Below are 14,450 nucleotides of genomic sequence, written 5' to 3' on the forward strand. Positions count from 1 at the left end.
GGCCCTTAGACGGCACTGCATCATATACAGGAATGCTACTGTAATGGAAATCACCACATGGGCTCAGGAATACTTCCAAAAAACATTGTCGGTGAACACAATTCACTGTGCCACTCGCCGTTGCCGGCTAAAACTCTATATCTCAAAAAAGAAGCCAAATCTAAACATGATCCCAAAGTGCAGGCGTTTTCTCTGGACCAAGGTTCATTTAAGTGGAAATCTGTTATGTGGTCAGACGAATCAAAATATGAAGTTCTTTTTTGGAAAACTGGGACGCCATGTCATCCGGACTAAAGAGGACAAGGACAACCCAAGTTGTTATCAGCGCTCAGTTCAGAAGCCTGCATCTCTGATGGTATGGGGCTGCATGAGTGCGTGTGGCATGGGCAGCTTACACATCTGGAAAGGCACCATCAATGCTGAAAGTTTTAGAACTTTAAGTTCTAGAACAACATATGCTCCCATCCAGACGTCATCTCTTTCAGGGAAGACCTTGCATTTTCCAACATGACAAAGCCAGACCACATACTGCATCAATTACAACATCATGGCTGTGTAGAAGAAGGATCCGGGTACTGAAATGGCCAGCCTGCAGTCCAGATCTTTCACCCATAGAAAACATTTGTCGCATCATAAAGAGGAAGATGCGACAAAGAAGACCTAAGACAGTTGAGCAACTAGAAGCCTGTATTAGACAAGAATGGGACAACATTTCTATTCCTAAACTTGAGCAACTTGTCTCCTCAGTCCCCAGATGTTTGCAGACTGTTATAAAAAAATTAGGGGATGCCAAACAGTGGTAAACATGGCCTTGTCCCAACACATTTTGGAGATCAACTTATTTTCCCCTTAAAATAATAAATTTTCTCAGTTTAAACATTTGATATGTCATCTATGTTGTATTCTGAATACAGTATTAAAATTTGAAACTTCCACATAATTGCGTTCTGTTTTTATTCACAATTTGTTCAGTGTCCCAACTTTTTTGGAATCGGGTTTGTTTGTTTTTTACATACGTTACATAATTAATATGTAAAAACTCACTTCAGTTCTTCCAACTGGGCACTCTTCTCACACTCTCGACTTTTCAGACTAACAAACTCAGCATGCAATTGTTGTAATTCCACAACCAGCCTCTGGTTTTCACTAGAAAGTGGGAGAAAAAAAATTAAATACAGCAAAAAAGGACTGCAAAGAAAAGGAAGGAAAGGAAGCAGGTAAAATGTTGGTATCACTTACTCTGTGAGCTCATCATTTATCTTTTGCTTGTTGTTGATGTCATCACGCAGACGTCCAAGTTGGTTGTGCTGTGATTCAAGATGATTTACTCTGTGCTGTTTTACATGACAACATCACTGACATTAAATACTATTATTATTAATAATACAATTTTAACTAGCTTACAGGAACAACATACTGTATTTTTTCTGCGGTATTTGGTTTGCATTAATAGATATTTAGTATAATATTGTAGATACAATACTGTATATTCCTGTACATAGTGTGGATACACTATGTACAGGAAAATACAGATATTTGAGTTGACCTGAGGTTCTCCAGATTCCTCATCATCTTGCTGGTTTTCTTGATGGCTCTCTGTAAATAAAGAACACATAGAAACAAATGCTGTTTCTGGTCAAAGAAAGGTGTAAAAATTAGTTCTAATACACCGGCTCTTAAAATATATACTGCATGTCACTGGTTAGCTTTATATAGACTCTGCTACATTTTAGTATAAATATGGTAGTTTATTAAAAAAAAAGTCATGCTTTTTTATGTACTATTTATTGAATGTATAGTAAGTTATAGATTAACATATACAATTTCCAGTATGTTTTGATGGCTTTGTATCTAAAATTTATTTCCCTGCCATTGATTTTGTCTGTGTGGTAGTAGTGTTTTCACAGGCTTGCCTGCATTCTGTAATCTTGCGATTTCAGTCACAAGACAGTCGCAGTTCTCCTCCAACTGCCTCTTCTTCAGCTCCATATTCTGCATGTACTCAGTCAGAGAGCGGATCTTTGCCTCATGCTAAATGTGTATGCCAAAAACACAATGTACAGTCCAGACAGTGTTTTGACATTATGGGTGTGAGTGCACATGTATGTGTTGTTACCTGCGATATAAGCAGTTGGCAAGACGACAGTTCTCTCCCAGTCTCCTCCATTTTGCGTTGGCTGTCTGTCTGCAAGTTCTCTAGTTGCCTGCAGCGGTTAACCAGAGACTTCAGCTCTGACTTTACCTTACTAATGTAAACACACACCACAGCATACTCTCCCTCCAAAACACCAGAGAGATCATGTGGCTATGGAGACAAAAAAGATCAAGGCCAATGGAGATGGGGTGAAAAGCTAAACAAAAGTTTAAATAGTTGTTAATGTGGCCAGTTAACAGATAAAGAGGAAACACTCAAATTTACCAGACAGAAAATCACTCATGAGAAATGTATACATAAGGTGACACCAATTTCCACCTAAATTACTCATGAACAAACATACCAATCTAATTTCACTGCTGCCCAAGATTATGCTTAGGTCACTTAGGTCCTTCAGCAAGGTATTTAGTATCTCAGTGATGCGTTTCCTTTGCTGACTGTGCACTTCTTGCAGCTGTGAGAATTCAGTTTCCAAGCACATCAAATCTGTCTGAAAGAAAATTACCCCATGTCATGTTAAAAAAATGAGTTAAAAGTTTCTCCTAAGGATCCTTATCAATTAATAGTTTAAACTGTAATAAAAACAGGTTTCACCATTTTCTGGGCAAGCTCTTGGGCAAGTAATTTGTTCTCCATACTCTTGTCTTGGGCCTCATGACTCTTCTGATCATAGCTAAGTGCTAATTCCTCCAGAGCCTGCAAAACCTCCTTGACTTCTGCTTTAGCACTCTTGTTTTCAGCCTGAAGATGGCTCAGCTCACACTGAACCCTCTCGCTGTCTGCACGTGACGATGCTAAAAACTACAATTAAACACAATTATGCATATATATTTATTATATGAGCCAATGACACAGATACATTTATTTAAGCATAAAACAAGTATATTTAAAGATTTAAGGAAAAAAAATCAGGAAACAGTGAACGAAAAACCTGAGAACAAAAATCACAGACAGCCAATTCTTTACCTCCTCCTGATCCAGCATCTGCTTCTTTAGTTTTTCCACCAGTTGACTCTGCAAGTTAATCTCATCATCCTGCGATCAGGAACAGAGGGGAAAAAATGAAAGTAAGGTATCAGGAAGAATATAAACCACAAAATCAAATATTAATAAAATATTTGATATTAAGGTAGACATTAAAACCACAAACAGTTACTTTCAAAGCCCTTACCAATTAACCTTTGAAAGAATTTAATTATTACCAAAGTGTCAATACATTTATACAAATAAGTAATTTCATAGTAAAGCTAAATTACAATGTTGTTTGGAAGTGTACTGTATATTAGATACCTAAAACACGACTTTTTTAATAGTTCATGTGGATTAGTTCATGTTTTTCCCAAAGTGCCCAAACAGGAAGTCTGATAAGAGGTTTGTTATAGATGGAGGTTTAAATCACATGCTGCCAGTTTATCACTGTTTACTGGCACAATGTTTTTTCTCAGATATTTTACACAGTGAACTGCCATATTCTGATGGCAACGGCTACACATATTTTTAAGCTAGGCGCTGCTTAAATATACAGACCCCGCCCCCCTAATATATATTTCATTATCTATCACATAAAAAATATACCTACCTTGTCATCTAGCTGTTTGTAAAGTATGCATAGCTCCTGGTCTGTTACTGTTTGCAGAACTGCCGATGTACCACTTCTACTGTCCTCTAAGGCAGCATCTTCACTAAGCTTAGACTCCACAAGACACACATTGTCCTGCTCCACCGCAAGGACTGCCTCTCCTTCAACAGAAATAGCATGATTTTGTGACTATTTAACTACACACGGTAATATGATGTATGTATTGCAATAATAAATGTCCACCAACAAAACACCATAGTTAGTCTTAGTTTTATAATTACTCTGTCTGTCTAATTACTCAATTTTATAATTGAGCTATATGCGTTCAACTTATATGTTCCCTATATTGTTAGGAAAAAGCTGATGAGGAAGCCAAAAATAGGCACCCATGCCATGACAAGTAAGATATAAAGTTCTATCCTCAGAATGAAATCATACACCATTTCTCAGCCAGTGTTCATCCCATGCTGGTATTCTTTGAATGCTCAAATGTTGACAGAGAGACTGTATGTTGTTTTCTTTTCTTTTTATGCCCTCTCAATGATTCCAATGCTTAACTGCATATTAAAATAAAAAGAAAAGGATATGTCCAGTCTAACCGCAGAGTAACTGAGCACTAAGCCTTTGTTAAGGCTAAAATGCATTTTGCTTTATTGCATGCAGTGACTTACCAAACTTACAGAGTATATATACAGTATACAAAGTGTGAGTATATCAATGAAATATACGTGATTGGTATTCTTTCTAAATGCCTTACCATTACGCCAGTGATTAAGCTCAGCTTCTAGTCTCTGAATGCTTTCCTTCAGGCACTTGTTCTTTTCCTTCTCCCTCTCATACTTTCTCCTGTACTGCTCTGCTGTTAGCTCCACATTTACAGACGCCGTGTTTCTTATGGTTTTAGCACTAGAAAGGTAGACGGGGCAAACATTATTTGTATGTTGGGTTAGGGTTCAAATAAGAGCCTAAAACAACTAAATATGTTATAGTGTTTGTTTATCTAAAGTATGAATAGTATTGTGTATATAATCTTAACAGATTTAAATAGGTTCAGTTCCATTTTTTATATCGTATGTTACCGTTGTCCAAACATCAGTGTAGATTTGGTCTCGGCTTCATTGTAAGAGGAAGGTGAACAGCAGATAAACATGGTAGTTCTGCAGTTTCCACCCAATGAGTCCTGGAGAATTCGGGTCATCTTACTGTCTCTGTAAGGTACATGTGTCTTCTACAGACAGAAAGATCACGAACAGCATGTTTAAAAACGTGTAATTTCATATAAAGTTTAAAATGGTCAACTGCTGTGTATGCCACAGTGGTGAAGGCTACAATGTACTGAACATTTACATTGTGTTTTATTGATTTTGTTTTAGTTGCTGTACTCACTGTTCCCTCAGCCAGAGCTGATATTACATTGCCCAGGGCAGAAAGAGATTTGTTGATATTCTTGGCCTCATCCAGGACTGACCCTTCTGCACCTGTCTTGCTCACCTTGGTGAGAGAGAGAGGGATAGGATTTCTATATGCCTGGCTTAAATAAATTTTGTGTGAAAAGACTAATGGAACTGATTTAATGTGTAGTCTACTACAGCAGCTGAAGTGAATGGCTGTTGTTAGTGGTTGGCTGTCAGTATTTTTCCATCCTCTGATTGGCTGGTCAGAGGGAAACTGTTACAGCCATGTTCGACTAGCAAAACACATCTGTAGCTCTCTGCACACATGAATATATTAGAGCACCCACAATGGTTGACGGAGTAAGAGAAATTGATTTGGTCTTAGACATTCTTAAAAATCCATTTTCATGAGGACTTTTCCAGAAAAGCTAGACATTGTGAGGAGAGGTCAGCCAACTCAGAAGCTAGCTAGCTTGTCTCAGCCCGGGAAAAGGTTTGTTCACCACTTCCAGACCAGTGCCTATGAGCAAAACCACTGGCTTACAGCCTCTAAGGAGCAGTGCAAATTATGAGTCTGCATCTTTGGTGAGTAGGTTGTATTTTATTTACATTTATTTATGCTTTTGTCATGTTATTAGACAAATATTGTTTCTGAACTGCTCCAGATGATGTAGGTGGCACAGCTGTGGTTGTAGTGTAGAGGTTTGGAGCTTGCTTTAGTAAAATGGTATTCATCTTCCTTACGTGAAATGCCTCTCTTTCTGTAATGCCATGCGTTGTTATATTGCATTTTCATATAGTATTGATGGTTTCTATAATTGCGACATGATTGTGGTGGTATTAATGGTGGATTAAGTCATGTAAGTCCCCAATGAAGGCCCAGGTACCAAATGCATGGCCCACCACTGGCTGTTATATTCTAACTACATCATAAATAAATATGGATGATGTTCCTCTGACGTTTGACCTGCCGCTCACTCAGACTGTCTACAGAAAATGTGAACCATTCAACAAGCTGAAAACAACCGGGCATGAAAAAACGCACTTCTCCCGGCATCGGAAGAAAAGCTTCACCGATGGTGATTTTTAAAAGCACGACGATGCCAAAAGAAAAACTCCCGGGAGAAATTGTGGTGAAAGGAAGGAGGAAGACAGTGAACAATGACTTTCTTGGTAGGCTACTGTTTAGATACAAGCCGTTGTGACGCGTTGAGTCTGGGTGAAGGGAGAGCTCGCTAACTCCGGTTGCAACAGAAATCATATAAGCACAGACAGGTTTCCAAAAATCTTCCTTTTTTTTTTTCCTTGGCAACAGCGTTACGGGTTAGTTAAAGAAACTTAGAAATGAGCATCAGAAAATAATAAGGACATATTTCTCGGCCTTGCACACATGCAGTAATACCGGAAAAATGCGGCGGCAGGCTATTCCCAAAATGCCGCTCTGCTCTTAAAGGAGCCACAACATACGTACCGGAAATTACAGTACGTATGTAACCCTAGTTCCCTGAGAGAACAAGACGCTGCGTCGAAATGCTTTGGGAACGCCTCACGTTGTCCATGCTCTGAATCACGTGTGAAATCCGGCCAATAGGCAAGTCGTGACATCATCTGCGGGCGATGTCGCATAAACCAGGAAGCTACAAAATGGGTGAGCGATGGTAGCGACATTAGCTTCTGAAAAAGGAAAAGGTAAGCGCTGCAGGGGTGCAGGGAGTATGGCCTGTTGACGCAGCGTCTCGTTCTCTCAGGGAACTAGGGTTACATATGAAACCTAGTAATATTCAGGACAGAGGAGCCGGGAGTGGCTCTGATGTTGAGGTCATAGAACCTGACAAAGGTCAAAGAGGTGGACCAGCCCGCAGCGTTGCAAATGTCCTGGAGAGAAACTCCAGCGGACCAGGCCGTAGAGGGCCGCCATACCCTGGGTGGAATGAGCCTTGACTCTGAAGGGAGTGGGATGACTAGAGGACTCATAACACAAAGAAATGAGGGCTCCTATGAGGGCTATAGCAGACAATGGCCAAGTCCCAGACAGGCACTCTGGGTCGTATCCCGTGCCATGTAGGAAACGTGTCACGAGGGGGTGTTTTCCCAGTGACTGCTGGGAACAATAGGGATACAATTGGCCGCGATAGCGGACACGTAAATCTTTAAGGTTGACGGAGCCAATCCTGTGGCAACCTGTTCCTGCAAAAACTCCTGAACTGACCCAACCGGGCAGTTGACTGGGTCCAACTGGTGGTGCTCACACCATCTAGCATCATCTGCCATCTAGCAGCATACAACCTCCTCTTGGAGGGAGCTCTGGAATGGAGGATAGTCTCCACTACCTCAGTGGAGAGACCAGCTGCTAGGAACTGTGTCCACTCAGGGGCCACAGCCACAGCTTCCATAACTCTGGGCGGGGGTGAACCAGGGTTCTCCCTGCCTGTGAGAGGAGATCCCTCCTAAAAGGAATTTTGCAAGGAGGTCCCTCAAGGAAGGGCAGTAGGTCCGTGAACCATGGTCTGCCTGGCCAACGAGGTGCCACCAGAAGGAGACAATCTCCTTCCTGGAAGATTCTCTCCAGAACTTCCAGGAGCAGCGCAAAAGGGGGAAAAGCGTACAGACATAGCCTCGGCCACATCTGCCGAAATGATATACTCCCAGGGGTCTCCCAGGACCTGGACACCTCAGTGTGCAGGTTGGGTAAAAATGGTAGGCCCTGGACTGAAGTCTGAGCTTGCTGCTTGCTGCTCATCCTGCTTGCTGGGAATGCGTTGCTTCCCCTTCTCATCGGGCCAAGCTATCTCTAGCTTGGTGACAGCACTACTTCCAGGAGCAAATCGAACAGCAAAGGCTTAAAAAAAGCAAAGCGCTTATCTGAACTAACAGAAGCTAATGTCGCTACCATCGCTCACCCATTTTGTAGCTTCCTGGTTTACGCGATGTCACCCACCGATGACGTCACGACTTGCCTATTGACCGGATTTCACACGTGATTCAGATCGTGGACAACGCAAGCCGTTCCCAAAGCGTTTCGACGCATCTCCAGTTCCTGACAGGGAACAGGATTAATTTCTTCAGCAATTTGAGCTACAGTAGCTCATCTGTTGGATCGGACCAACAGGCCAGCTTTCACTTCCTACGTGCATCACTGAGCCTTGGCCACCCATGACCGTCACCATTTCACCACTGTTCCTTCCTTGGATACTGACCACTCCAGATTGGGAACACCCCTTAAGAGCTGCAATTTTAAAGACCTGTCATACTGTTACAATGTTATGTCTAGTCGGTGTATGTAGCCATCCATTATGGTATTCTTTTCTTTTCAAACACAGGTATAAAAAAATGTTAATAGTCATTTAATTTCTCCATTATTCCCTTTTATGTACCGTATTTTCACATGGAAAAAATATTATTTTTGCAGACCTTTTGGATATATTTAATTTAATATTAATGGATTGTTTCATTAGTATGAAAGCTGAAGGTTTTACATCTTTTCATATGAGAACATGCCTTCATGTTCAAGAAAAAACAAAAGATTCTCCCCATGGACAGTGAAGTAGTTACACATCCCACAGTACCACAGTTGCCACATTTACAACATTTGAGATGCTCAGGATTACAGAGAGTTCTTATTTATTATTGCGTGTGTTTTGCTAGATGTTGGAGTCCCACATGACATGCAAAGAAAACCTGTGTACCACATACAATATTTACTTATTAATTTATCTTCCAGCAATTTGTAAGTACAGTGGAACCTCGGGTTACGAGCGCCCCTGTTTACGTAAAATTCAGGTTAAGAGTCGCAATTCATAAAAAATGTTGCCTCTAGTTACGAGAAATTTTTAGGATACGGCGTTGCGCCTGAAAAATCGTAGGCAGGTTAGTTTTTTTACGTATCGCCACTTGCTCTCGCTGCGCTCTCGTGCAGCACATACACATCCGCTCGTCGCTCTAACAGTGTGGAATTACTGAACTTTAAATACTGTACGTATTCCAAAATTTGTATCGGGGTACGAGCTTTTCAGGTTAAGAGTAAAGTGATGGAACCAATTAAACTCGTAACCCGAGGTTCCACTGTAGATTAAAAAGATTCAGTACTTCCAGAACATGATTGAGTCAAATCAACAAGACTTATAAAGCTAGTAGGACTCTGATGAAACACAAAAAAAAACTGGTCTCACCTTTTCACTCCCAGCTAAGTCCACCAGGTAGAGCTTGCCACTGAGTTTCTGCTCTGTCTCCACATGCTCTTGTTTGATATTGATGAGGAAGATGCTATGACTCCTGGAGCTGTGTTCATTCATATCTAAGGCAACAAATAGCTAAGGTTACTAAAAGCTAAAGCTGACCCGTTAAAAGAAATTACCTTACTATATACATTTCATTAGACATGAGAAAACTACATAATTTATACATTATTATTTGTTAAATGTTTGTTAAATTGGAAAAACTTACTGGTAACAGCAACATGGCGGTTAGATTTCCCTTCATCAATTATATCCATCACTTCCTCAGGACTGGAAACAAAGCGTTCTGTGCAACCCTGTCTCACACACAAACACACAAACATAGAATGAAAAATATTGGTAAACACAATACGATATGAGCAAACCTTAATTTTGTATGATACCACAGTGATACATCTTAATGTCAGTCAGAATTATAGTCAGTACAATGCCAGTAAAACCTGGGGACATTTTTCCCTCTACGTATCTAACATATTTCAGACTACAATTGCATATTCTATCCACCCTACTTTCTCTACACTGGTCAGGGCTGCACTTGATTCATATTTATGTGTTTATGTGCTATAAAGTGGTATACAAAAGCCTGTACACTCAAAGAGCAAAATGAAGAGAATATATTTTATGCTAAGGCATGTAGTCACTTAGTAAAAAAAATAAAATAAAATAAAAAGTTAAACCTAGAGATATCAATTCAAATTTTGCATGTACCTAAAAAGTTTCCTTTTAAATGTGGTATAAATATTGTATGCTCTAGAAACCTATGTGCTGATCATTTGTCTTTATTAATGCCTAAAACCTCTTTGCATATCCTCCGATCTTCCTGGCATATCTGTTTTTGCTCTGTCAGAACTCATACACTTCTTAGCTAAACAAATCTGGAGACCTATTGTTAGATTGTAAAATGTAGGCACAGTTTTATTTGTGGTCCAAGCCTAATGATAGTGTTTTGGCCAAACTTTTTATGTGATTCACCAAAGCATGAGATTGCTACTACAGCCATCTTTACTCAGAGATGGCAAAACTACACACATCCTTTACTCAAGTGAAGTGCAGATACTCATGTACAGTAAAGTGCAGGTATTCAAGTTTTAAAAGACTCTGGCAAGAGTCATGAACTAGCCTATGTTTGTTGTGTGTGAGAGCTAGGAGATGATACACCAGTGGTAGATTGAAAAAGCCACGCAATGACAAGAAATAGGATGATGGGCTAAAAACGGTGCACAGTGAGAAGAAAAATATTGATCATGTCACCAAATAGATTGAAACTAAAGTAACGAGTCTGTTTTGAAAATATAGGAAGTAGAAAGTACATATATTTGTGTAAAAGATTTAATAAATGAAAGTAAAAAGTTGTCTGAAAAATAAATAGTGAAGTAAAGTACTGATACCAGAAAAAAATCAACTGAAGTACAGTAATGAAATATTTGTACTTTATTACTTCCCATCTCTGTCTTACCTTTACATATGGGACCCTGTTTTTGTCTTCATGCACTGACAGGTTGGTCCGACTTACTGAAAATGAAAGAGAGAGAGAGAGAGAGCGAGAGAGAGAGAGAGAGAGAGCGAGAGAGAGAGAGAGAGAGAGAGAGAGAGAGAGAGAGCTTCTATAAATATACAATATACAAACAAAGTTTGAAAACACTTTTTCTCTGTCTCTTTTATCAATTTTGAGAGACATGTGCATATTCCTTTGGTTTATATGCAATAAACTAAACCACAAACCACTAAATTGACCAAACAAATATATAAATGTGCAGATGTTAAATTTTACTTTTATTTAAAAATCCTCCCTCAGCATAAATAACAGGTTTACACACTCTTGGCAGCTGGACAGTTAGTTTCTCCAAATAATTATGTAAAACACTTTGCCATGCCTCTTGTAAAACTTGCCAAAGGTGTTATTTGCTAGATGGATATATCTTTCTGACCTTGTGATCAAGTTCAACCCAAAGCAGTTCAACAGGATTTAGGTCCAGTGACTGGGCAGGCCATTCCATGATAGATAACACTCTGTTCTACACTCTGCTTTGTCTTGTTTCAAGGTGCAGTCCATTTGGAATTGCATGGCACTGAAGTATGGACTGGTAGCCATGCTGGTTCAGTATTCCTTTCACTTGGAATAAGTCTCCAAACTTTGAGAAACGTTCTTCATATGGTCTTAGAGCCAAAAAATGACAAATTTGGACTTATCTGTCTACAGAAGTTTCTTCCAGTCATTTACTGTCCAATTCTTGTGTGTTTTCAGTTTTACCATTCAAAAAGCCCTATGATGACCTGTTACTTTTAGGTCTCCAGCAGAAGTTATTAATATAAAAAGAATATAATCAGCTTTTCCCGCTTCATAAACCCACAATTGACAGAACTAAAGCAAAATGGGATGACGAATTGGTAATGATTTTTTCGAAAGTGTGGCGGGAAAGGGCAATGGATAGAATCCATTAAAGTTCTATATGTGCTTGGCTTACTCTTATTCAATTTACAGGTTGTACAGAGGTCATGTTTCGAAAGCTAGGCCAGCCAAACTTTACCCCAGAATTAGTGACAGCTTTGACAGATGTCAATATTCACCTTGCAATCTAAGTCACATGTTCTTCTTTTCCCCAATGTTACATAGGTTCTAGTCCGATTACTTCAAATCTATGGCTGCAATTCTTAACATTAACAGCGGGGAAAATAAGTATTTGACACATCAGCATTTTTATCAGTAAAGGGATTTCTAAGTGGGCTATTGACACAAAATTTCCATCAGATGTAGCCATCAAGCCAAATATTGAATTCATACAAAGAAATCAGAACATTTAAGTATACAAGTTGAGTCATAATAAATAAAGTGAAATGACACAGGGAATAAGTATTGAACACATGAAGATAACAAGGTTCAAAATGGCATAGAAAGCCAGGAGATCACCTGAAATCTGTCAGTATTAAGAGAGAAACCCTCCCCCTATCAGTACTAATTGATATCAGCTGCTTTAGTTCTAAATGATGGCCTATAAAGGCTTCTCATTACCCAGGAGGTACACAGGAAAGACTTCATGATGGGTAAAAGCAAAGAACTCTCTCAAGATCTGCGTAATCTTATCGTTAAAAAGCATTTTGATGGGAATGGTTATAGGCGCATTTCCAGAAGGCTGAATGTTCCTGTGAGCACTGTGGGGGCCATTATCCGGAAATGGAAAGAGCATCAGTTCACCATAAACCGGCCACGATCAGGTGCTCCACGTAAGATCCCTGCCGAGGAGTCCAAAGAATAATCAAGAGAGTTCACCAAGAGCCAAGAACCACTCAGGCAGAACTTCAGGAAGACCTTGCATCAGCAGGTACTGTTGTTTCAATGAAAACTATAAGCAATGTACTGTACCGCCATGGCATCCATGCACGCTCTCCACGCAAGACTCTATTGCTGAACAAAAAGCATGTTGAGGCTCAGTTAAAGTTTGTGAAAGAGCATTTGGAGAAGCCTGTGGATTATTGGGAGACTATAGTATGGTCAGATGAAAGCAAAATTGAAGTTTTTGGCAGTCATTCTACACACCATGTTTGGAAAAGAAATGGCACTGCCCACCACCCCAAGAACACCATACCAACAGTTAAGTTTGGGGGCGGAAGCATCATGGTTTGGGGCTGCTTTTCAGCAAGGGGTACTGGCAGACTTCATATTATTGAAGGCAGGATGAATGGAGAAATGTACCGGGACATTCTGGATAAAAATCTGCTACCATCTACCAGAAAGCTGAAAATGAAAAGAGGATGGACATTTCAGCAAGACAATGATCCCAAACAAGGCCAAGGAAACAATGAAGTGGTTTCAATAAAAAAAAAATCAAGTTGCTTGAATGGCCCAGTCAATCACCTGACCTAACTCCCATAGAAAATCTATGGAGAGAACCGAAGATCAAAGTTCATAAAAGAGGCCAAAGTAACTTCAAGATTTAAAGACCATTTGTGTGGAAGAATGGGCCAGAATCACTCCTGAGCAATGCAGACGACTGGTCTTTCCATACAAGAGGCATCTAGAAGCTGTAATCATCAACAAAGGCTTTTCTACAAAGTATTAAATAAAGTGTGTTCAATATTTATTCCCTGTGTTATTTCACTTTATTTATTATGACTCAACTTAAATGTTCTGATTTCTTTGTTTGAATTCAATTTGGCTTGATGGCTACATCTGGTGGAAATTTTGTGCCAATAGCCCACTTAGAAATCCCCTTACTGATAAAAATGCTGATGTGTCAAATACTTATTTTCCCCGCTGTATATTGGTGTTTGAACTGGTGTAACAAATTTTGGGGTGCCGTTGAATTTATTCTGGTACAACAAAAACCAATTCGATATTTTGGCCTTTACATCTTTGATAGCCAGGTGCCATTTTTTAATCCTTTAAAAAATCCCCTAGACCACCAGCTACATCTTAGTGGCTCAAAAACAATATGCCCTTTTTTTACAATAAAAAAAAAAAAAGGTATTCTATTAGAGGTAACTTTGGAAAATGTACCAGGAGATGGCAACCATTTCTTGTGTACTTTAACTCTTTGCAGTGTCTACCCCCTGACTAAATCCCTTGAATTTTTAAATTATTTTATTTATTTATTTATTTTATTTTTACTTTTGTTTATTTACTCTTGTGTGTATAAGTATAGGTTTATAGTTCTGGGTTTTTTGTTTATGGGTTTTTTTTTTTTGTGAATTCACATGGAAAAGTTATAGTACCATGTTATTTTTTTTCTTTTTCTTTATCAGAGTTATATAGTTATGAGTGCACATTTATAAATGCTTTTCCAAATTAAAAGATTGAACCATATAGCACACATAAATCCACACAATCTCTGTGAGTTATGCATGCAAATGAAAAGAATGATTAAACTCTAGTGGAAATTGTGTTTTGCATGAGTCAGGATCGATAGACTGCAAATGAGGATTAGCCTTCTTTGCTGTCTTGGAACCTGTGTGATAAAATCCAAATATTCATCCAGAATTTAAATCCGTGTCTCCCTGCCCCATTCATACTTTTTATTTCTTTATTACACTTTGTAGCTAAGTGTAATTTTTACAGATGTTTATGTTCAACAAGATTCTTTCTTTCTCAC

General features: G+C 39.2%; 1 protein-coding gene across 1 annotated transcript in view; it reads right to left on the reverse strand.

Moving 5' to 3' along the window:
* Nucleotides 1–14,450, reverse strand: part of kif5ab (kinesin family member 5A, b) — a 45,559-nt gene that overhangs the window by 16,334 nt on the left and 14,775 nt on the right. The window contains exons 6-20 of the mRNA XM_046856854.1: nt 10,820–10,875; nt 9,572–9,659; nt 9,298–9,422; nt 5,121–5,225; nt 4,814–4,962; nt 4,492–4,640; nt 3,735–3,895; nt 3,122–3,190; nt 2,750–2,956; nt 2,499–2,645; nt 2,117–2,305; nt 1,914–2,031; nt 1,547–1,596; nt 1,240–1,334; nt 1,045–1,146 (exon numbers count right to left, since the gene is read on the reverse strand). Coding sequence (XP_046712810.1) covers nt 1,045–1,146; nt 1,240–1,334; nt 1,547–1,596; nt 1,914–2,031; nt 2,117–2,305; nt 2,499–2,645; nt 2,750–2,956; nt 3,122–3,190; nt 3,735–3,895; nt 4,492–4,640; nt 4,814–4,962; nt 5,121–5,225; nt 9,298–9,422; nt 9,572–9,659; nt 10,820–10,875 — 1,810 coding nt within the window. The remainder of the gene's footprint in view (nt 1–1,044; nt 1,147–1,239; nt 1,335–1,546; nt 1,597–1,913; nt 2,032–2,116; nt 2,306–2,498; nt 2,646–2,749; nt 2,957–3,121; nt 3,191–3,734; nt 3,896–4,491; nt 4,641–4,813; nt 4,963–5,120; nt 5,226–9,297; nt 9,423–9,571; nt 9,660–10,819; nt 10,876–14,450) is intronic.

This window comes from Silurus meridionalis, chromosome 1 (assembly GCF_014805685.1).
Source record: "Silurus meridionalis isolate SWU-2019-XX chromosome 1, ASM1480568v1, whole genome shotgun sequence".
Lineage (NCBI taxonomy): Eukaryota > Metazoa > Chordata > Actinopteri > Siluriformes > Siluridae > Silurus > Silurus meridionalis.